We start from the raw sequence: 23,453 nt of genomic DNA, 5'->3' as shown, positions 1-23,453 counted from the left end.
AGACTATCACAGGACAGACACTCTCACACAATGGGCAATTTGGAGGCACCAGTTCAACTAATGACGTGTTTTGTATCGCAGAGGGAAACCTTGATAAATGTAATTAAGCTGAACGGCAGTTACACGCAGTGGTTTGTTTGATTTCACATCCATAACACAGATAAAATGCTATGTATTTATAATATTTCAATTAAATTTTAACTTAAAGAGGTTGCATGAAAAGACTAATTCATACAAAGCTTTCTGCGCCCTGAGGCATTTCGTTTTCCAGTTTGAGTCTAAGTTCCACATCGATAATGCTGGGATTGCCTTAATGTCTGAAGGGGACACTGTGGCCGTTACTGAAACAACAGAATGGACCTATATGTAACTTTTTGGGGGATTTGAATGACAGCAACTGAGACAGTCACAGATGGTCAGGTTTTTGTACCAACCTCTCATTACATCCTCTCGCTGTGTCTGTATCGAGCACAGTAGTACACAGCTGTGTCTTCAGCCTGCAGGCTCTGTCCTTGTAAGGACACTGTGCTGCTAGAGGAGTCTTTCGAGATGCTGAATCTGCTTTTAAGAGACTCCTTAAAACGAATGGTCCCACCTCCCCAGATATGTGTGATCCACTCCAGAGTTTTCCCTGCAGGCTGTCGAATCCAGCCTGTGGCATAGCTGTTATCAGTCACTGAGTATCCAGAGACCTTACAGGAGATGGTCAGAGACTCTCCTGGTTTAACAGTCATAGAAACTGGCTGAGAGAATTCAATATTACACCGTGCACCTGTAAAGAATTAACATGTTTAATCAGAAGTCATTTTAAATGCAGTAACATGCTGTGAATACAGCATATGATTGTATATTACTATGCAAACTATATATCTTCTAGAAGGTCGTTATCTTACATGAAAATAAAGGCATTAAAAGTATCAGGACTCTCAGAGCTTCCATTGTAACACAAAGTCTTTGGCTGATTTGATGCTGAAGTCTGTGTGTTTAGAGGAACCTCATTTATATGACGGGCAGGTGGGTGAATTTGTTTACCTCCCTGGGGGGTTGAAGGAGCCTCTTTATAAATGCAGTTGGTCGTACTTCCCTACATAAAGTGCTCTGCTTAAGAGATTTAATATCATCCTCAGCCCTGAAGATGAAGTATATAAATTGTATAATTTAAAATAATTTTTTAAAAGTCTAATTTACATATTTCACTATGTATACAAGTGGATGCAAAATAGGTTTGCTGTTAGATAGGTATAAATATACTATGTTTACATGAGGATTTAATGTCGGCAGATGCTATTTCCACCCAGGTGCCAGTAACCAAGCAGGGTTTGTCAAGACAAACAGGGAAGCGGATTCCACTAAAAATCACATGGTTATTGAATCCATGCAGGATTTTCTTTTCTTTTTATTGCAGCCCTGCGCCCTGAAAATATAAAATTCCTCACCCTGTGCTACTCATAATAGGGGAATTCTCCCCATTGTGAAAAATGAATTTCAAGCCCTGTAGCTAGTGCTAACACCAGATAGTAAGATTACTGTGTGCCTTTGGCTAGCTAACTATTGCTAGAACAATGGGACATCTTCAGTTTAATGTAGCCCACATTTTATACGGTATATCAGGGGTATTCAATTAAAATTCAAAGAGGTCCAGTTATGGAAAACTTCCTCGAGCAAAGGTCCGGAACATTATTTCACATCTTAACAGTTTCTACTAATTTTATTATAAACAATCTTAACACAACTAAACAACTGAACAGCTTTAATATCTCCTTTTCACTTTCTTTCCTCCTGTATCCCAGTGAACTTTAGCTTGTCCTGCCAGGATTTTAAATCTGGTCTGGAATGGTGACAGGGCCATTCTCATACATACGTGCAGGTTCTCACTCGTGAGCCTAGAATGATATTTCGACTCGATAATGTTCATTGTGGAGAAGTTGCCTCACAGCTGTATGTGGAGCTGAACATGGTCAAAATGTACAGGACTATTTTCCTCAGACCTGAACACTGTCTCCAGGACCATTCGGAAGCAGAAAGTGGCAGCGTCAGCTCCTTTAAAATAGTCTTTCAAGGCCACATCTGCTTGGAATTTGACCTGTTTGTCTTGACAATTGGACTGTGGGGGGAAAGCAGAGGAAACCCCACGATGACATGGGGGGGTTAATTAGAGTCACCAAATTGTTTGTAGGTGTGTGGATGTGCCCTGAGATAGGTTGGTGTCCTGCGATGGGTTGATGCCCTGTCTTGGGTTGGTGCCCTGCAATAGGTCGATGCCCTGTCTTGGATTGGTGTCCTGCGATGGGCCGATTCCCTGTCTTGGGTTGGTGCCCTGCAATAGGTCGGTGCCCTGTCTTGGATTGGTGCCCTGCGATGGGTCGATTCCCTGTCTTGGGTTGGTGCCCTGCAATAGGTCGATGCCCTGTCTTGGATTGGTGTCCTGCGATGGGCCGATTCCCTGTCTTGGGTTGGTGCCCTGCAATAGGTCGATGCCCTGTCTTGGATTGGTGTCCTGCGATGGGTCGATTCCCTGTCTTGGGTTGGTGCCCTGCGATGGGTTGAGGCCCTGTCTTGGGTTGGTGCCCTGCGATGGGTTGAAGCCCTGTCTTGGGTTGGTGCCCTGCGATGGGTTGAGGCCCTGTCTTGGGTTGGTGCCCTGCGATGGGTTGATGCCCTGTCTTGGGTTGATGCCCTGTCTTGGGTTGGTGCCCCTGCTGGGTTGTTCCCTGCCCTGCACCTGTAGCCTCTGAGATTTGAGCTCCAAATGCCCCATAGGACAAGCAGTTACTGAAAATGGATGGATTTCGATGGTAAATTCAGTAGACAGAGGAGAATTGGCGTATTAAATCTATAGTAACATGTCGCAATTTTCAAAAAGTAGACCGATGCAATTTTCATTCCACAGTAACAATCCATCCAGATTTCTTTTGCCATATATTTTTATATTCTTTTACTGAAGAAGTGAATGAACTGCATTCTTCCACAAAGTTCACTCAAAGGAATATATATTTATTTGAAGTTTAACACGGATGTGCTTACATTCTCTTTATTTAGCAGCTGCTTTTACTCAAAGCCACACATGTTTTCGAGAAAGCTGGGTCAGACAATTGCAGGAGTAATAAGAGATTTATGGGCTTGTTTAAGGGTCCAAGAGTAACATCACTATTCTCACCACAGGGAGGTTCACAGCGGCTGTACATCCTGTCGAGAACAACAGCAAACATGGCTGAGCCTGGAGCAAAGCTCAGACAGTCATTATACAGACCCTGAAATTAGAAGTGATGGTTTGGGACAGAGTCACAGCGCCCATCCTCATCACCCCACAGCGGGAAAAGTATCAGTGGTCATTTGACTGCAAAACTTACAATTTTTAAGTATTATTGCTCTTAAATGTGGAGAAAGCCTCTGTATTAATGAATTTGAAATATTGTATTTTTTTCAATTTTTATTTCTAATAATTTAGTTTTTTACAACCTCATCTGAATGTCAAAAAATTAACAGATAAATATAATAGAAATAACATCCTTATTCTCTGTGAGGAAGTAGTATTTGTACGGCTTCCCCACAGCCCCCATCACTGTGACTCTCTGGCACAGTAGTACACAGCCGTGTCTTCAGCTTTCAGGCTGTTCATCTGTAAATACACTTCCTTCTTGTTGTTGTCACAAGAGATGGTGAATCTGCCCTGAATAGACTGGGAATGCCATTTTCTGTTATCGGCAGGGTCAATTCTAGCAATCCACTCCAGTCCCTTCCCAGGAGCCTGTCTGATCCAGTTCATGTAATAGCTACTGAGTGGGAACCCAGAGGCTGTACATGTCAGTCTGTTTGATTCTCCTGGTCTCTTCACCGCTGGTTCAGACTCAGTCAGTACAATCTCAGTCTTCACACCTGTAAATAAAGAGGTAGAGCAGACTTTTAGATGAGCACAAAGAAAGATGCAGAGAGAAAGAGAGACAGAGAGGAGAGAGACAGGGACCTGAGAGAGCCAGTGCTGTGAGGGTGAGCAGGGCTGGTAGGAGCTTCATGGCTGCAGGACAGAGGGAGGAGCACTGAGGTAAAGTACACACTGAGTCCCAGTGACTGCTGCTCTCTGTCACACACTGACACTGGCTCCTTTAAAAGCTGTGGCAGGTTTGTACAGGATCCTCCTCTGCCAGGCAGGTAGTGGGTGTGGTCACATGATAATCAGATTAATTTAATATGTAAAACATAAATATACAAATAGTTCATGTGCCATGGAGTCTAGAAATAATAACACTTTTTGTAAAATCAAAATTCTACAGAGAAAAAAAATTAAATAAAATTCATTAATAGGGAATAGATTTTATTTAATTAATTTATGTTGTTGTCTGGGGTGGCATGGTGGTGCAGTGGTTAGCACTGTTGCTTCACACCTCCGGGACCCGGGTTCGAGTCCCTGCCTCGGTCACATGTGTGTGGAGTTTGCATGTTCTCCCCATGTCATCGTGGGGTTTCCTCCGGGTACTCCGGTTTCCCCCCACAGTCCAAAAACATGCTGAGGCTAATCGGAGTTACTAAATTGCCCGTAGGTGTGCATGCGAGAGTGAATGGTGTGTGAGTGTGCCCTGCGATGGGCTGGCCCCCCATCCTGGTCTGTTCCCTGCCTCGTGCCCATTGCTTCTGGGATAGGCTCCGGACCCCCCGTGACCCAGTAGGATAATCAGTTCGGAAAATGGATGGATGTTATTGTCTGTTGTGCAAAGTTATTTTCTTATATTCCTTTACTAAGTCAGTTACTCAGTTTTCAACAAATAGAATCATATATATGTATGAAACTGGTCATATTTAAAACTTTATCAGTCATATTACATAAATCAGGCAATGATTCACAAGACAAATGTAACATAGTTGCTGTTGAAAATGAGTATCACTGTAATGTTTGTGTCCCTCTGCTGCCTGCATTTACTGTCACTCTGAGGACATCTTGTGGTTCTGGCTGGAACTGCATTGATTGCATTTTATTTTGATAACTTTTTGACACCATTCAGCTGGGCAATTCATCTTTTTTAGTTGCTTTACTTGAATATGTCAATATACTGCATTCTTCAAAAAATACCCTCAATGGAATGTATTTTAATAAAGTTTTGACACAGATGTACTTATACTTGGTTTATTTAGCAACTGCTTCTATTCAAAGTAAAAGACGTTTTTCATGAAGCAGGATCAGACAATTGCTGGACACTGGAGCGTTAAGGCTCTTGCTCAGGGGCCCTCAGTGACATCACTCTGCTGATCACATGATTAAACCAGTGACCATCTGATCATGAGTACAATCATAACCCACTGAGCCACACACTGCCTCCGACATCCTGAGGGACCCTCAGAGCTGAAGGTTCTGTAAAGCCCTGCAGTCTCTCCTGTCACTGTCACTGTCGAGCACAGTAATGACAGTCCCTTAGTCCTTTGGCAAAAGCCACACTGTGGGAAACAGGCAGCCAACCAGGCTTTGGGCTTCTGAGGGGTCAAACGGCTGGGGAACAAGTTCTGTGAGGCAGGACTCAAGTGAGGAGGGCTGATGGTCACAGGATACAAGGAAAAGTGTGGAACCAGACCAGGAAAGGGGTCTCCAGTGGACTAGGGGCCATGAGACACAGCTCAGAATTAAAACAGGAACTGAAAATCTAGCTGACAGATTACAGGGAGGTTCACAGCAGCTGTACATCCTGTCCAGAACAACAGCAAACATGGCTGAGCCTGGAGCAAAGCTCAGACAGTCATTATACAGACCCTGAAATTAGAAGTGATGGTTTGGGACAGAGTCACAGCGCCCATCCTCATCACCCCACAGCGGGTAAAGTATGACCATCTCTGGTCACTTGGCTGCAGAGGTTACAATTTTAAAGTATTGCTGCTCGTAAGTGTGGCGATAGGAGAAAGTCACTGTTTTAAGAATTTTAAATATTGTAATTTTTGAATTTATAAATGTCTAATAAGTTGGTTTTTTACAACTTCAACTGAATGTCAAAAAATGAACAGATACACTCAACTCCAGGATAAATAATAATGTGAAATCCTTATTCTCTGTGAGGAAGTAGTATTTGTACGGCTTCCCCACAGCCCCCATCACTGTGAGTGTCTGGCACAGTAGTACACAGCCGTGTCTTCAGCTTTCAGGCTGTTCATCTGTAAATACAGCTGGTTCTTGCCGTTGTCTCTGGAGATGGTGAATCTCCCCTGAACTGACTGGGAGTAGTAAGTGCTACTACTGTCACTAGTGATAAACGCGATCCACTCCAGTCCCTTCCCAGGAGCCTGTCTGACCCAGTTCATCCACCAACCACTGATTGTGAAGCCAGAGGCTGTACATGTCAGTCTGTGTGATTCTCCTGGTCTCTTCACCACTGGTTCAGACTCAGTCAGTACAACCTGAGCCTTCACACCTGTAAATAAAGAGGTAGAGCAGACTTTTAGATGAGCACAAAGAAAGATGCAGAGAGAAAGAGAGACAGAGAGGAGAGAGACAGGGACCTGAGAGAGCCAGTGCTGTGAGGGTGAGCAGGGCTGGTAGGAGCTTCATGGCTGCAGGACAGAGGGAGGAGCACTGAGGTAAAGTACGCACTGAGTCCCAGTGACTGCTGCTCTCTGTCACACACTGACACTGGCTCCTTTAAAAGCTGTGGCAGATATGCACTGAATACTCCAATAGAGGTAGGGGTGGAGCTAGAGGAGCCAAAATTCATCACATTCATCACGTCAAATTGATTTGCTTTGTAACGCCTAACTAACTGAACGTATTCTTCTGGAAGGCTGTGCACAAGCAACAATCACGCTTTTGCAGAATACAACCTCACTGTATGACTGTATGACCTCACTGTAGGGCAACATTAACAAACAGGACTAACTGTATAGTTTAATTAGTCTCAAATTTTAGAGTCATACCCTCTCCCTGTTATAATTTCAGTCCTGACTGTCTATTAATTATTACTATAAATACTACAGTAAATATTAAATATTATGGTGTTGAGTGAATAAATGAGTACAGTGAATGCACAGTAGTGCAGGAACACAGTGTGAAATGGCATTTACTGATGTTACGTCAGTCACACTTACAGCACACACTGACCGTTCCGACTCCTCATGTTACAGATGGTGGGTGCACACCCCCCCAATTAACATTAACACTGTACAGGACATTAATGTAGAGGACAATAACAACACGATAAATACACAGAGCTGTTCACTGTACTGGCACCAGCCCAGCATGCTTTGCTCATTGGGTTCCCCTCGTGGTACACTGCCCCCCTCCTAACCGGTCCCTGTACCCCCACCAAGTCCTGGCAGCACTCCAGGCAGCTGCGAGCCTCCCCCCCCCCCCCCCCCCCCTCTTGAATTTCATAGTGTTTAGCGCATGGTATGGTGTTTTCATTCTGTCTTTAACCAAACAATACTGCACATCTAATGATAAACTTGTATTCATATATTTACTTTTCATTTCCTGGTACTTAGTTTCGCTGTGACTGCTTGGTGCCCCAGTCTGAGACAGGCTGCAGACCTGCAGGTACAGAAAATGCACAGATGGATGAATAATAGTTAATTACAGTATTAATTTGCTTATTTTCATGTTTAGTGTAAGTAGTTATTTATATATTTATGTGTCATATCGATCATATTTCCATCTTACGATGAGTTTATTGGGACGTCATACCGTCGTTAGTCGAGGAGCATCTGTATAATTATTGTGTCCTTCTGCTGCCTGTATTTTCTGTGACACTGGGGACATCTGCTGGTTGCTATTAAAACTGCATCCATCTACTTCTAACAAAGCAGGAACCTGATAAGACTTTTCAAGGACCAGAAAGACTGGCAGAGAAATTCATGGAACAGATGGGTCTGGAAGCATTTCTAAAAGGTGGGGAGCCACATGAGAGAACTGGCTGGAATGATGCTTCTCATGTGGAAGATCATTGTTATGAAGGACAGATGAACGCATGAAGAGCGTCTCCATGAACACAGCTGCTCATACTTCTCCCCATATTGAGCTCTGGTGCCACATTTTTGGGGTTAATAAGGGACCATTACACACGATGCAGCAGAATGTCACCCGAGTGAGAAGTGACTGACAGGCCTGGTCTCACAGACCCTCCTACTGTAATCCCATCCCTTCTTCTCTCCACCTCCTCTTACCTTTTACTAGACGCAGGTCACACAAAGCTCTCACAGAATGTTTACATGTGAGAAACATTGTTTTATGTCTGTAAGTGATATACAGCACTGTACAGACTTGTGCTTTGTCTCATTTGAATGGTCTCAGTGCCACTGATACAATGGCCATAGTCTCAGACAGTGTACTATTATAAACATGCAGAAAGTTAGACAAACCTCATTGTACACAGGACCCTGTAATCAGATCTCTGATATTTACCGTCTGTACCTTCTCCTGGGCATGTATTACTCTGAGTCTTATGTTTGTTTTGCATGCCTGGTGTATTTATGCAGCCAAGTGGCCATTCGGAAAGATGTCAAGGTCATACTTTGAAATATGATTGATATTTTAGCTGATGCAGGTACATGGAATATTATAAATGAATGATGATAGTTTTCAGACTAATAACTTGGGTTAATTAACCTGGAGGTGAATAGCTGTATAATATTGTATTCGGATTGAAGCCTATGAGATGAGTCAGAGAGACAAACTACAGTCTGTGAGACGGCCAAAGTGAATCCTGTGTGACGTCAAAAGCCAGAATGACTGGATTTAATGAATAACTAGGATACAATCAGAGCAAAGATAAATGAAATAATGGTCATATATAAAATAATCAGAGAAATTAAAGGAATTTTGATTCAATATAGAAATAAAAATTGCAGCATATAAATTGAAAATTACTGTCATAAATCTTAATTAAGGTGTAATATTTTGTCCACAGATTGTAAGGAGAATTATATTAAGTACAGAATCACTTTGCATAAGACCTGCATCACATTAGGTCTCAGTGAGTTTTTGTATCACTCTCCCATTACATTCTCTCACTGTGACTCTCGTGCACAGTAGTACACAGCTGTGTCTTCAGTCTGCAGGCTCCTCCCTTGTAAGGACACTGTGCTGCTGGAGGTGTCTCTGGAGATGGTGAATTTATTCTTAAGTGACTCTTTGTAACCAGTGCCTCCACCACTGTTAATATACCCAATCCACTCCATTGATTTCCCGGCAGGCTGTCGGATCCAGTGTGTAGTATAACTAGAGACTGAATAAGAGACTTTACAGGAGATGCTTGGAGATCCTCCAGGTTTCACAGTGATGGACTCTGACTGGGTGAGTTCAACATTACAATAAACACCTGACGGAAAAAAGAGTGTTTTTGAACGTCAAGAAATACAGAATAAATCATTAACAAGAACTGCACTTAAACTTCATGTTTAACTGACTACAGCAGATAGACTTACATGTGAAAACACCCAGTAAAAAGAATAAAGTGGTTGTAGCAGCCATTGTGTTACAGAGGCGTCCTTGAATGTGACTGATGTCTGTGTGTTTGAAGGTGTCACTCTGGCTTTTATACAAAGTCCAGCAGAAGCAAATGAATCTCTGGGGATTGTTGAGTGAAATCAAGTGAAGCAGAAAGACAGATGGCTGTACTGCTGTATATGGATAACTGTGCTGTTTGAGATGGACACAAGCTGAAGAATGAGCATTAATGGCTTATAGATCTGCTGATGGTCTAATCGTGTCTGATTACCTTTGGTAAATATATGCTTATATATAGATATTTTTCTCTATTTTTAACGTTGCAGTAGATATAGTAGGTATTTTGATTTAATTTTCATAATCCCCTGTTGCCATTATCTCAGTGACCTCTCAGATTTGACACTTCAACTTCAATAAATAGTAATATAGCAACTGCCTACAACTCCAGGAAAGGAACCTGACAAGCAGGGATACACTCTAATGAAACTGGAGAATTAACATTTTAATAAGAGAGATTCGTGGTTATTGTGTAACAATAATGACACATTTTGTGCAAATCAGAAAATATGCCTGTAGCCACAATGACATTAACACAGAGTGTACAGCCCAGCAGGGTAGGGCTCTGCGCCCATGTCTGGAAGGTCATAGGTTCAGCTGCTCTAAGTTTTTATATCACTGTTGGGCCCTTGAGCACGGCCCTTAACTCTGACTGTTCCAGGGATACTGGCTGACCTGCTCTCTGACCACAAGCTTTCTTCACTCGTATGCCACATGGGAATAAAGTGTTTGCTAGATAAGTTAAACTTAAATAAACTTCTAAGGGCCAGAATTAGATTGGATTCCCTAATGATTCCTGTGTGATGAAGGTCACAGACAGAGGATTATAGTCAGACGTCTCTCACTGAATCCTGAGTAGAGTAACACACTGCAGTGCCATAAGCTTTACAGCCTGCTGTTCTGAGTCACCCTGAACACAGAAGTCTGTATGACCCTCCGTAAGGAGCTCTGGCGCCCCCTTATGGAGAAGAACTTAAACAGCAGCAAACAGCTCCCTGTAAGATCCTTCATCACTTCATTACACCCAATATGTTTTCAACTTATTACAGATGCCACCCATCCATCCATCCATTTTCCAAACCGCTTATCCTACTAGGTCGCGGGGGGTCCGGAGCCTATCCCGGAAGCAATGGGAATGAGGCAGGGAACAACCCAGGATGGGGGGCCAGCCCATCGCAGGGCACACACACACACCATTCACTCACACATGCACACCTACGGGCAATTTAAGAACTCCAATTAGCCTCAGCATGTTTTTGGACTGCGGGGGGAAAACGGAGTACCCGGAGGAAACCCCACGACGACATGGGGAGAACATGCAAACTCCACGCACATATAACCCAGGCGGGGACTCGAACCCGGGTCCTAGAGGTGTGAGGCAACAGTGCTAATTTATATTTGTAAATTTATAAGTGAAGAGAGATCTGAATTTGATTAAATTAGACACTAAGACATCCTTATTCTCTATGAGGAAGTAGTATTTGTACGGCTTCCCCACAGCCCCCATCACTGTGAGTGTCTGGCACAGTAGTACACAGCCGTGTCTTCAGCTTTCAGGCTGTTCATCTGTAAATACACCTGGTTCCTGCCGTTGTCTCTGGAGATGGTGAATCTGCCCTGAACAGACTGGGAGTAGTAAGTGCTACTGCTATATGCATAAGCGATCCACTCCAGTCCCTTCCCAGGAGCCTGTCTGACCCAGTTCATAGGATAGTTACTGAATGTGAACCCAGAGGCTGTACATGTCAGTCTGTGTGATTCTCCCGGCTTTTTAACTGCTGGTTCAGACTCAGTCAGAGTCTGTGTATCAACACCTAGAGAAACAGAGAAAGCAAGAAATGAGAATTACTGACATTTAAAACTGAAATATAAACCTTTTGCTGAATATTTACCTGTTAAGTATATAACCATCAGAACTACTGGGAACCTCGTTAAAAATGCCATGACTGACAGATTCAGATCCAGTCACCACTCAGTGCAGAGAGATAAATATATGATGATGATGTCAGAATTTGCATGAACTCCTCCTCACTGGGTGGGCAGATATACTGAAGGTAAATGGCAGAGTCAGGGCAGTGCGGGATCTCATATGAGAAACAGGATCTGTACTATTATACAGGGACTCATATGAGAAACAGGATCTGTACTATTATACAGGGACTCATATGAGAAACAGGATCTGTACTATTATATAGGGACTAATATGAGAAACAGGATCTGTACTATTATATAGGGACTTATATGAGAAACAGAATCTGTACTATTGTACAGGGACTCATAACTTCATATACTCAGGTTTTTCAACATAATTTCAAAAGATTTGCAGTTGAAATTGCATGTTTATTTTCATAAATACTTACTGATTCAGTGATTTATTAGACTATATTTGACACATACGACACATGATTATACCCAAACCAAATCCATATAACCCAGAGCAGTAGTTGTCGCTGTCTTATCTTAATGTATATTACAGATGCATCACAAGCCTGGGGGATTAAGGACTGAAGCCCCAAATGAATCCAAATGAGTCCCGAATGATTGTTTAGCTCAGATCTTTAAAGCCTAGACTCTCATTCTGAGAATCTCATACATCACAGCAGTGCCAGTCCAGGGCTGCGTTTCCCAAAACCTCTGCAGTGCTGCAGTGCTGATAACTTCAGAAAGAGAGAGAGAGAGAGAGAGAGAGAGAGAGAGAGAGAGAGAGAACTCAGTATGACCCTCAGACAGGTCAGGTCTCTGGGCTGAGACCCTGGTGTCTTAAGATCCTAGTAATACTCCTGGTGCATTCTGTGTATTTACTTCAGCCTTAGTACCACATGTGGCAAAACAAAAGTTAAAAAACATTGTTTTGCATCTAAAATCTTATCCTTTGTCGGTAACCTTATTTTCTCAAACCTCCAATATTGCGTGTTGAATCCCATCTCTTTCCACTGGGTTCTCTGATGTCCATAGACGTGCTTTTAGGCATCCCGTCTAGGATGTATCCTGGCCTGGTGCCCTATGCTGCCTGGATTGAGTTCTAAGCCCCCCTGTAACGTGACGAGAATTAGTGGCTGCAAGAAGATTGGATAGATGGATGGATGGATGGATGGATGGATGGATGGATGGATGGATGGATGGATGGATGATGGATGGATGTTCAGCCACGGGGATCAAAGGGCGTCTCACTCTCACTCACCACTAAGTTATTGCATTAAAAATAGGTGGGGAAGGAAGTGTCAGGGAATTTTAATAGATTTGACAGCCCAAACTTCCCAACCACCATAAACATCAGGTATTTTTATTTAATATAAAATGATTTAGTTTCTTAAATTTTGACCGGCAGTGATATTACCTATTTCATAAGATTGCACATTAAGTCAACGTTTTTGTATCACTCTCCCATTACATTCTCTCACTGTGATTGTCGTGCACAGTAGTACACAGCTGTGTCTTCAGTCTGCAGGCTCCTCCCTTGTAAGGACACTGTGCTGCTGGAGGTGTCTCTGGAGATGGTGAATTTATTCTTTAGTGAATCCATGTAATACGTGTTCCCATCACCACAAACACTAGAAAACCACTGCAGTGCTTTATCAGATGATTTTCAAAAGAAACATGTACAGTAGCTGCTGTCAGTGAGTGAATAACCAGAGACCTTACAGGAGATGGTCAGAGACTCTCCTGGTTTTACAGTCACTGAGTCTGGTTGAGTGAGCTCAGTATTGCAATGTGCACCTGTAAAAAAATAAGATTATTAACTTCATTAATTGATGCAATTTTTAAAATGCAAACAGTATATAGAAAAATATCTGGAGTTTGAGTAAAAAAAAATAATCTATAAAGTACAGTGATCTTACATGAAAATAAAGGCATTAAAAGTATCAGGACTCTCAGAGCTTCCATTGTAACACAAAGTCTTTGGCTGATTTGATGGTGAAGTCTGTGTGTTTAGAGGAACCTCATTTATATGACGGGCAGGTGGGTGAATTTGTTTACCTCCCTGGGGGGTAGAAGGAGCCTCTTAATAAATGCAGATGGTCATACTTGTCTTCATAAAGAGCTCTGCTGCCCCCATATGGGGAAAAACTACAAAATTAAGAAACATTTTTCAAGAAATCAATCCTTTCACCTTCTAGGTGCTTATTCTGATCAGGGTTTCAGGGGGTCTGGAGCCCATCTCAGGTTGGGGTACATCCTGGGCGGGATGTCAGTTTATTGCAGACTTTTCATGAAATCTGACTGTTAAATGAAGAGAAAAGAAACTGCTTGGAAGAATTTTTATTCTTTTTACAGGTAGTTTAAATTGGAATACAAAATTTTATTATCAACTAAAGTATGTTTGACATTTTTCTGATTATACATTATATGTGTGTGTCTTTGTGTTTGCCCCAGATTGTTAATGTTATTTGCCCTCTATGTACTAAATGGATCAGCCTTTGTGGCTCTGATCGATTTTGTGGTGATGAACAAATAAGATTTTTAAGGGCCCTGACTTGATGGCTCCCAACACCAGTTAGTGTAAGAGTATCACCACTGCCATCAGTTGGTGTAAGAGTATCACCACTGTCACCAGTGGTTGTAAGAGTATCACCACTGCCACCAGTTGGTGTAAGAGTATCACCACTGCCACCGGTTGCTGTAAGAGTATCACCACTGCCAGCAGTTGGTGTAAGAGTATCACCACTGCCACCAGTTGGTGTAAGAGTATCACCACTGCCACCAGTTGGTGTAAGAGTATCACCACTGCCACCAGTTCCTGCAAGAGTATCACCACTGCCACCAGTTGGTGTAAGAGTATCACCACTGCCACCAGTTCGTGCAAGAGTATCACCACTGCCACCTGTTGGTGCAAGAGTATCACCACTGCCACCTGTTGGTGCAAGAGTATCACCACTGCCACCGGTTGGTGTAAGAGTATCACCACTGCCACCAGTTGGTGTAAGAGTATCACCACTGCCACCTGTTTTCATACTATATTTTGGAACTGGGGGCGGCACTGTGGTGCAGTGGTTTGCCCTGTTGCCTCGCAGCTCTAGGGCCAGGGTTCGAGTTTCCACCCCAGTACTGTATGTGTTGTTGTGGGGTTCCCTCCAGGTAAGCTGTTGATTCCAAATTGCCCTCGTGTGTACAAACAGCCTGTGTGTGAGTGTGCCCTGACAAGCCACCCACCTTCCTGTAAGAGAGAGATCACACCAGGGTCCAAAATTCGCTTTTTCACTCACAGGTCAAGGTGGCTGATAAATGAAAAAAATGGCCAAGCCTGTTCTTCACGAGCCACAATAACAAATTACCTTTTTCTGTCATATAAACATTTGTGTTGCAAGCGACAATCAACCACATTCTACCTGAATTTGACATCTGGTGAGTGTTTATTTTGGATCCTGGATCACACTGTACCAGGGACTCCACTGTAGGAGCTACTAACGTTCAGGCAGAATTCACAGGCTCCTTTACCCATGTTCAGGTGTACAGGTTAGAAAAGGGGGAGCCTGCTGTGAGGGGGGAGGACTGGAGATATTTTGGGAGAGGAATCGAGGTGTGAGGTGACTATGCTTACTGCCGCACCTCTGTACCGCTCCTTTAAGTAACGTATGTCCTCTTGTGTTCTCCAGCTACTTACTGTGCAGCTGCCCTGTTCCCCTCTCACGCTGTGCGTCTCGGGCGCAGTAATACACAGCGGTGTCCTCCGCTCTGAGATCAGTCAGTGTGAGAGATGACCTGCTGTTGGAGCTTTCTCTGTTCAGGTTCAGGCGACCCTTCACACTGTTTGCGTAGCTTGTGCCACCATCATATCCCAGCCATTCCAAGCCCTTTCCAGGAGCCTGACGAACCCAGTGAATCCAGTAGCTTGAAAAAGTGTAGCCTGAACCGTGACATGTGATGCTTAGAGACTGACCCGGAGTCTTTACCTCTGAGTGTGTGGATGGGGTCAAGGAGATGCTGAGAGACCCTGTGAAACAAGAGATGTGACCAAAGACAGACATACTTTACTGATCCATCTTCTTGTTCTTGTAACAACACAAATTGCAGCATAAATATCATCTTACCTTTCAGTAAATGTATAAAAATCCAAACCCCTAGAAACACGTCCATGACTGAGGACGTCTTTACTGGGTGATACAGCATCCACACAGTGACACCTCCCCTTTAATAGGTGACCGTTTTGCATATGATTTCCATGATGTCATTGACAGTGGCTCTTTTTACACAACTAGACAAGTCGATCAGAGAAGCATTTTTTACATTAATGCCTGTAGTTCAGTTATGGATCAATGCGTCTGTCCAGCACTCGGTACCTGCTGCAGGAATGCTCATCCTCTCTGGCCATCCCCACCTGCAGGTGCCTCAAACGATCACTCACACTCCCAGTTCTCATACTCACTGTCAGTGTCCCTGTCTGTCGTTTTGTCGTCCTGCCTTCTGCCCCAGCTACATCTGTTGGTTACCCAAATGGGTTTGACTTTCTTCTGTCTATTCTGGGTTTGACTTGTACATTGTACTTTGTTTGACTGAACGAGCATCTTCTGCTTGCTGTTCTGACCAAATCTTGTCCCGCTTAGTTGCCCTGCAGAGTCAGTGGGTGAACTGGGAGAATGTGGAGAATTCCTGGTGGGTCACTAACTTAACCTCCTGCTTGATTCCTCTGGGGCAGAAAGAAAAGCAAGAAAAGCATTTGTCACATGTGGTTTATCATTGTTTAGTAAAATAAAAACAAAATGAGAGGATGAATTCATTTGAAACTGAGCTCTACCATTTTGTATTTTAAATAGTGCAATTTCTGAAAGGATGAATAAACCATTGGCCGAGATGCTGTAAAGTGTAAAGTAATATTCTCAGTTTTACTAGTTTGTTGTGTCTCGAAGGACAAGGTGCCCATAGTTTCGTGTTTTAAACATAAAAATCACAAGCTAATTCTGAATCATATGCAGTATCAGCAACAACAACAACAACAAATTTATTTTTATATAGCACATTATCACAACATTACATTGTCTCAAAGCGCTTTACAGTATCCCCACCCAAAGCCCCCAGTGAGTAAGCCATAGGCGACAGTGGCAAGGAAAAACTCCCTAGAAGGAAGAAACCTTGGGAGGCACCAGACTCAAAGGGGAGCCCATCCTCCAGGGGCCGGCAGGGAGAGTCAAATAAGAGTCAAGTCACATATTTCCCAAATCTTATGATTGGGACAAACTGGAAAGCAGCACATGATATAGATAGAGTTGCATTATAAATGTATTATTGTAACCAGTATTTGTGAGATTGTCTGAACATCACAATATTTTTTACAAAATGTACAGTGAAAAATACATGAAAACTCTGGGGAGTTTTGAATATGAAAACAACTAAAGCACAAAGACAGATGGTGGCAAATGGAGAAGTGATAGTGGAGTTCATTCTTAGGTCCTGAATGTTCTTACGATTGCTATCTTTAACAGCAATCCTGCAAGCTAAATATGTTGTTTTGTTTCTGTAAGGTGTTCAAATATACATATTTGATGCAATAAAATGTATTTTACAATGTATATGTTTATGCTATTGTGAACAGTTTATAAATGCAATGTAGTTTGCTTCATTCGTTGCAAATGGATGCATCCCAAAATATACCATGTTGATTAACTGTCTGGGGGCGGCATGGTGGTGCAGTGGTTAGCACTGTTGCCTCACACCTCTGGGACCCAGGTTCAAGTCTCCGCCTGGGTTACATGTGTGTGGAGTTCTCCCCATGTCATCGTGGGGTTTCCTCCGGGTACTCCGGATTCCTCCCACAGTCCAAAAAACATGCTGAGGCTAATTGGAGTTGCTAAATTGCCCATACGTGTGCGTGTGAGAGTGAATGGTGTGTGAGTGTGCCCTGCGATGGGCTGGCCCCTCATCCTTGGTTGTTCCCTGCCTCATGCCCATTGCTTCCGGGATAGGCTCCGGACCCCCCGCGACCCAGTAGGATAAGGGGTTTGGAAGATGGATGGATTAACTGTCTGGTTTTTCTTTGAGACTAGGGACATCTTTTGGTTTCTAGCGGAACTGCATTTATCAGTTTCACTGTTTAGATGTGCATTAGGGCTGCAGCTCTCAATTATTTTAGAAATCGAGTATTCTATCGATTATTCCATTGATTAATCGAGTAATTGGACAAGAAATACTTTTGTCTTATTAAAGACCAATCGTACCTATTCTTAAAATGAATAACTCATGGGTTTCCGTTTTAGGAATATTTTCAATGATTGAACTCCATACAACAATTGACAAAAGAACTAAACCCTTTTAGTGCATTTATATACATATTTGTTTTGCTTTTTAAAAGAAAACAATTTCTTAAATGCAAAAATAAATAAAATTATATAAAATAAAATTACTGAAAAAAGGTATACATATATCTTAAACTAAGGCATAACTTAAAATGGCCTTTACTCTGTGTTCTTGTCCATTTATAGGAGGCATAAAAAAAAGTTCTGACAGGATTGTATCTCCTGGATAAGATAAGAATGCTGTGCTCATATTCATGTGTGTAAGTCAATGTGAGTAAGAGTGTGTGTTTAAGTGTGTTAGAGAATGAGTGTGTGTATTTAAATGTGTTAGAGAATGAATGTGTGTGTATTTAAGTGTGTTAGAGAATGAATATGTATGTGTTTAAGTGTGTTAGAGAATGAGTGTGTATGTAAGCCTTTAAAGGAGCATGTGGCGGTTGGATAATTCAGTGTCTCAGAGTTTCACCGGCCCAAGGCTGTTGGGGGAGGGGGGTGGTTAATTTTTATGTTATATTTATAATATATTTAAATTATTATAACTATGTAATATTATTCATATTAATCAATCTGCAGAGTAATATTACTAAAGCCTTGAAACAGATCTAGCTGACAACACCCCATGCTCCCCCTTAAACTCACTCCTGCATGCTGCAGGTATCACTGTGACAAAGTGTGAGGAAAATAAGGACTGCTTGGGCTGAATCTCATTATACTTTTTTATTCACACATATGCCCATAAATACGTTTCTATCGCAGGTCTGTTTTAGCGGCGAATGTGAGTGAAGCGCTCTCGCTTACTTTGTATGCTGGCTCTGCTCTGTGGACTGCATGCATAGACTGGGTGCTTTCTGTTGAGATGTTGAATCATTGCCGTTGTGCTATTGTGGTAAGCTAATTCGGTTTTACAGTGGACAAATGTACAGTATTTTCGCTTTTCTTTTGTTTCACATGGTCTTCCCAGACATTTTTCTTCTCTTACTTTACTCGCTATTTTCCTGGTCTTCCTCCATCGCGCCATCAAATCAAACCTGCTACACGTAATGCAGCGTAAGCACACTGTGCGACTGTAATAATCCTTCGAGTGAAATAAGCTGATCACTAAGCAGTACATAGTCTTGCGTATTATACGAAACATTGAAGCAAAGAATTTGCATCGTGGATTTTTGTAATCGAGTTATTCAACTTACTCGATGAATCGTTGCAGCCCCACTGTCCATAATAACATCATCAAATCTGCCTGATCAGTCTCACATGTCAAGTTCTCATATATGACCAGGGGTAACAGTACTTCTATTATACAACCTTGAAGAATAAAGATATTCACAATGGATAATTCCACATAAAATTTGCCTGTACCTTTATTAGTGCAGAGAGCTTGAGAGATTCTAAATTTAATTAAATTAGAAACTAAGACAACCTTGTTCTCTGTGAGGAAGTAGTATTTGTACGGCTTCCCCACAGCCCCCATCACTGTGACTCTCTGGCACAGTAGTACACAGCCGTGTCTTCAGCTTTCAGGCTGTTCATCTGTAAATACAGCTGGTTCTTGCCGTTGTCTCTGGAGATGGTGAATCTGCCCTGAACTGACTGTGAGTAGTAAGTGCTACTGCTATATGCATAAGCGATCCACTCCAGTCCCTTCCCAGGAGCCTGTCTGACCCAGTTCATTTCATAGCTACTGAATGTGAAGCCAGAGGCTGTACATGTCAGTTTGTGTGATTCTCCTGGTCTCTTCACCACTGGTTCAGACTCAGTCAGTACAATCTCAGCCTTCACACCTGTAAATAAAGAGGTAGAGCAGACTTTTAGATGAGCACAAAGAAAGATGCAGAGAGAAAGAGAGACAGAGAGGAGAGAGACAGGGACCTGAGAGAGCCAGTGCTGTGAGGGTGAGCAGGGCTGGTAGGAGCTTCATGGCTGCAGGACAGAGGGAGGAGCACTGAGGTAAAGTACACACTGAGTCCCAGTGACTGCTGCTCTCTGTCACACACTGACACTGGCTCCTTTAAAAGCTGTGGCAGGTTTGTACAGGATCCTCCTCTGATGGGTGTGGGGCGGGTCGTGGGGGGAAAATGGTCACATGATGAAGAGATTCATTTGCTATATCAAGACTTATTATACAAACATTATCTCTGTGCAGGGGTGCCATGTTGGCACAGTGGTTGGCTCTGCTTCCTCACAGCAAGAAGGTCCTGGGTTCGATCCTTGGGTCAGGCATGTAGGACCTTCCTGTGTGGGGTCTGCATGTGTCCCTGTGTTCACATTGGTTTCCACTGGGGACTCTTGTTTCCTCCCACAGTCCAAAATTATGCTTGGTAGGTTGATTGCCAACACTGAGTTGGTCCCGTAATTGGTTGAGTGTGTGTGGTCTGCGTTATGTTGGCACCTGCCCAGGGTTGGATCCCGCCTGCGCCCATTGTTCCCAGGATAGGCTCCAGTCCCCCCCATGACCCCAGTTGGGATTAAGCGGTTATAGAAAATGGATGGAATTTATTGGTTTGATTGAAGGTTTGTTCTTTGAAGGGTTTTTGTAGAGAATTCATGATAATTATAAGAAACATATTACAACATTTTGGCATGATTCACAACAGCAGTTTATAAAGCAGTACAGCTGCTACAGTCTATCTAAAATGGGTCTCAGTCTGATATTTGTGTCCCTCTGCTGCCTGTATTTACTGTCACACTGAGGACATCTTGTGGTTCTGGCTGGAATTGCATTGATTGCATTTTATTTTGATAACACTATTCAGCTTGGCAATTCATCTTTTTTAGTTTCTTTACTTGAATATGTCAATATACTGCGTTCTTCAAAAAATACCCTCAATGGAATGTATTTTTAATAAAGTTTTGACACAGATGTACTTATACTTGGTTTGTTTAGCAACTGCTTTTATCCAAAGCAAAAGACGTTTTCCATAAAGCAGGATCAGACAATTACTGGACACCGGAGGGTTAAGGCTCTTGCTCAGGGGCCCTCAGTGACATCACTCTGCTGATCACATGATTAAACCAGTGACCATATGATCATGAGTACAATCATAACCCACTGAGCCACACACTGCCTCCGACATCCTGAGGGACCCTCAGAGCTGAAGGTTCTGTAAAGCCCTGCAGTCTCTCCTGTCACTGTCACTGTCGAGCACAGTGACAGTCCCTTAGTCCTTTGGCAAAAGCCACACTGTGGGAAACAGGCAGCCAACCAGGCTTTGGGCTTCTGAGGGGTCAAACGGCTGGGGAACAAGTTCTGTGAGGCAGGACTCAAGTGAGGAGGGCTGATGGTCACAGGATACAAGGAAAAGTGTGGAACCAGACCAGGAAAGGGGTCTCCAGTGGACTAGGGGCTATGAGACACAGCTCAGAATTACAACAGGAACTGAAAATCTAGCTGACAGATTACAGGGAGGTTCACAGCGGCTGTACATCCTGTCCAGAACAACAGCAAACATGGCTGAGCCTGGAGCAAAGCTCAGACAGTCATTATACAGACCCTGAAATTAGAAGTGATGGTTTGGGACAGAGTCACAGCGCCCATCCTCATCACCCCACAGCGGGTAAAGTATAACCATCTCTGGTCACTTGGCTGCAGAGGTTACAGTTTTAAAGTATTGCTGCTCGTAAATGTAGCAATAGGAGAAAGTCACTGTTTTAAGAATTTTACATATTGTAATTTTTGAATTTATAAATGTCTAATAAGTTGGTTTTTTACAACTTCAACTGAATGTCGAAAAATGAACAGATTCACTCAACTCCAGGATAAATAATAATGTAACATCCTTACTCTCTATGAGGAAGTAGTATTTGTACGGCTTCCCCACAGCCCCCATCACTGTGAGTGTCTGGCACAGTAGTACACAGCCGTGTCTTCAGCTTTCAGGCTGTTCATCTGTAAATACACCTGGTTCCTGCCGTTATCTCTGGAGATGGTGAATCTGCCCTGAACAGACTGGGAGTAGTAAGTGCTACTACCACTGGGGCTGCTGATAGATGAAACCCACTCCAGTCCCTTCCCAGGAGCCTGTCTGAACCAGCCCATATAATAGCTACTGAATGTGAACCCAGAGGCTGTACATGTCAGTCTGTGTGATTCTCCAGGCTTTTTAACTGCTGGTTCAGACTCAGTCAGAGTCTGTGTATCAACACCTAGAGAAACAAAGAAAGCAAGAAATTAGAATTACAGGCATTTAAAACTGAAATATAAACCTGTAGCTGAATACTTACCTGTTAAGTATATAACCATCAGAACTACAGGGAACCTTGTTAAAGATGCCATGACTGACAGATTCAGATCCAGTCACTTCTCAGTACAGAGAGATAAATATATGATGAAGATGTCAGGATTTGCATGAACTCCTCCTCACTGGGTGGGCAGATATACTGAAGGTAGGTGGCAGAGTCAGGGCAGCGCAGGATCTCAATGTCTGTTTTATACGAGATGTATGTATAAAGTACGAGATGTAAGAAATCTTCATAACAGGAATTAACAAAAATTATCTCTTTGGCTCAGTGGGTTGCACTTGTGCCACAAATCTCCTATGCTAGACATTAGAATCCCACCTCTGCTCTTTCTGTGTGGAGTCTGCATGTTCTCATTTGTTATGAAGGTTTCCATTGGGTTCTCTGGTGTCCAAAGACATGCAGTTGATAGCTGATATCATTAAATTCCCCCCAGTAATCCTGTCTAAAGCATGTTAGGATCTATCATATGGGCAGCTTCATGGCTGGATTAAGACCTCTACAGGCCCCCCAAGCTTCAGTACAATAATGGCCTCCTACCCACTTACCTATCCAGGAACCAACCCTGGGCAGTCACCAACACACCGCAGGGCAGACTCACTCAGAACTACAGGGCCAATGTAGACTCACCAATCAACCTGCCCTGCGGGAAGAAACTGGAGCCCCCAACAAAAACAGGGAGAGCGTGCAAACTGCACACAGAAATGATCGGGACTGTACTCAGGACCGCCTTGCTGTGAGACAGCAGCACTAACCACCAAACCACCCATATAGCAACTGATTTTCGTATAAAATTTAAACGAAAAAAAAAATCTAACCTTCTACAGACTGTCAATAAGGAATGCCGATTGATAGCACACTTCTGCTAATCACATCACAGAAGCTAGAGGAATTCTAGCCAGTCATGTGGTAATATTTTAAGAACAGATAACCTACAGCCAAAGAATGCACTGCAAGGTGGAGTGAGTGAGTGGAGCATGCCTTTTTAAAAGAGGAGATATTGTGGATAAATAAGGTAAAAAGAAATTAGTCTGGAGATACTGGAAATCAATTATCATACCCAATAATTATAATTTTAATAGTACTGGGAACATTGTCCTCTACTCCTCTTCAGTATATGTGTTGATAAAATTAATGGCCAGCAGCCATTGATGGAGATGAATATGAGTATTTGCATAGACATTCTTACTATTATTATCCTCTTTTCCTCCTTATTCTTCTCCTTCTATATACATGCATCTCCTGCCTCAGAGCAGTGAAGGGGATTTAAGGTTTTTTTTTGTTCCATTAAATTGTATATTCCTGATCATTCCTGCCTTAAAATGTACATGAGTCATTACTTTATGAAAGCAATGTTATATTTTCCTGGACACAGTAACTGCTAACTGTATGGGATTTTTCTCTGCTTATAACTGCATGGGTTAGATAATTATAGACTGAATTCCCTAATGGCACTTGTGGTATTAAAATGTAGTATAAACACAAAGGGAGTGTTATTGTCAGAGTGCAGGCTTGACTTC

At 42.7% G+C, this 23,453-nt stretch overlaps 1 protein-coding gene and 1 gene segment (V, D, J or C); one reads left to right on the top strand and one right to left on the bottom strand.

Annotated features, from left to right (window-relative positions):
* Window positions 1-23,453, top strand: part of LOC125741965 (golgin subfamily A member 6-like protein 22) — a 213,354-nt gene that overhangs the window by 16,616 nt on the left and 173,285 nt on the right. The window lies entirely within an intron of this gene.
* Window positions 6,058-6,624, bottom strand: LOC125741975 (immunoglobulin heavy variable 3-21-like). The segment is given in 2 exon segments: window positions 6,058-6,389; window positions 6,478-6,624. Coding segments are annotated over 2 exon segments (366 nt in total).

The sequence above is a fragment of the Brienomyrus brachyistius genome, chromosome 5 (assembly GCF_023856365.1).
Source record: "Brienomyrus brachyistius isolate T26 chromosome 5, BBRACH_0.4, whole genome shotgun sequence".
NCBI lineage: Eukaryota > Metazoa > Chordata > Actinopteri > Osteoglossiformes > Mormyridae > Brienomyrus > Brienomyrus brachyistius.
Note: the sequence above shows the minus strand (reverse complement) of the source record. Positions and strands in the feature narration are given on the sequence as shown.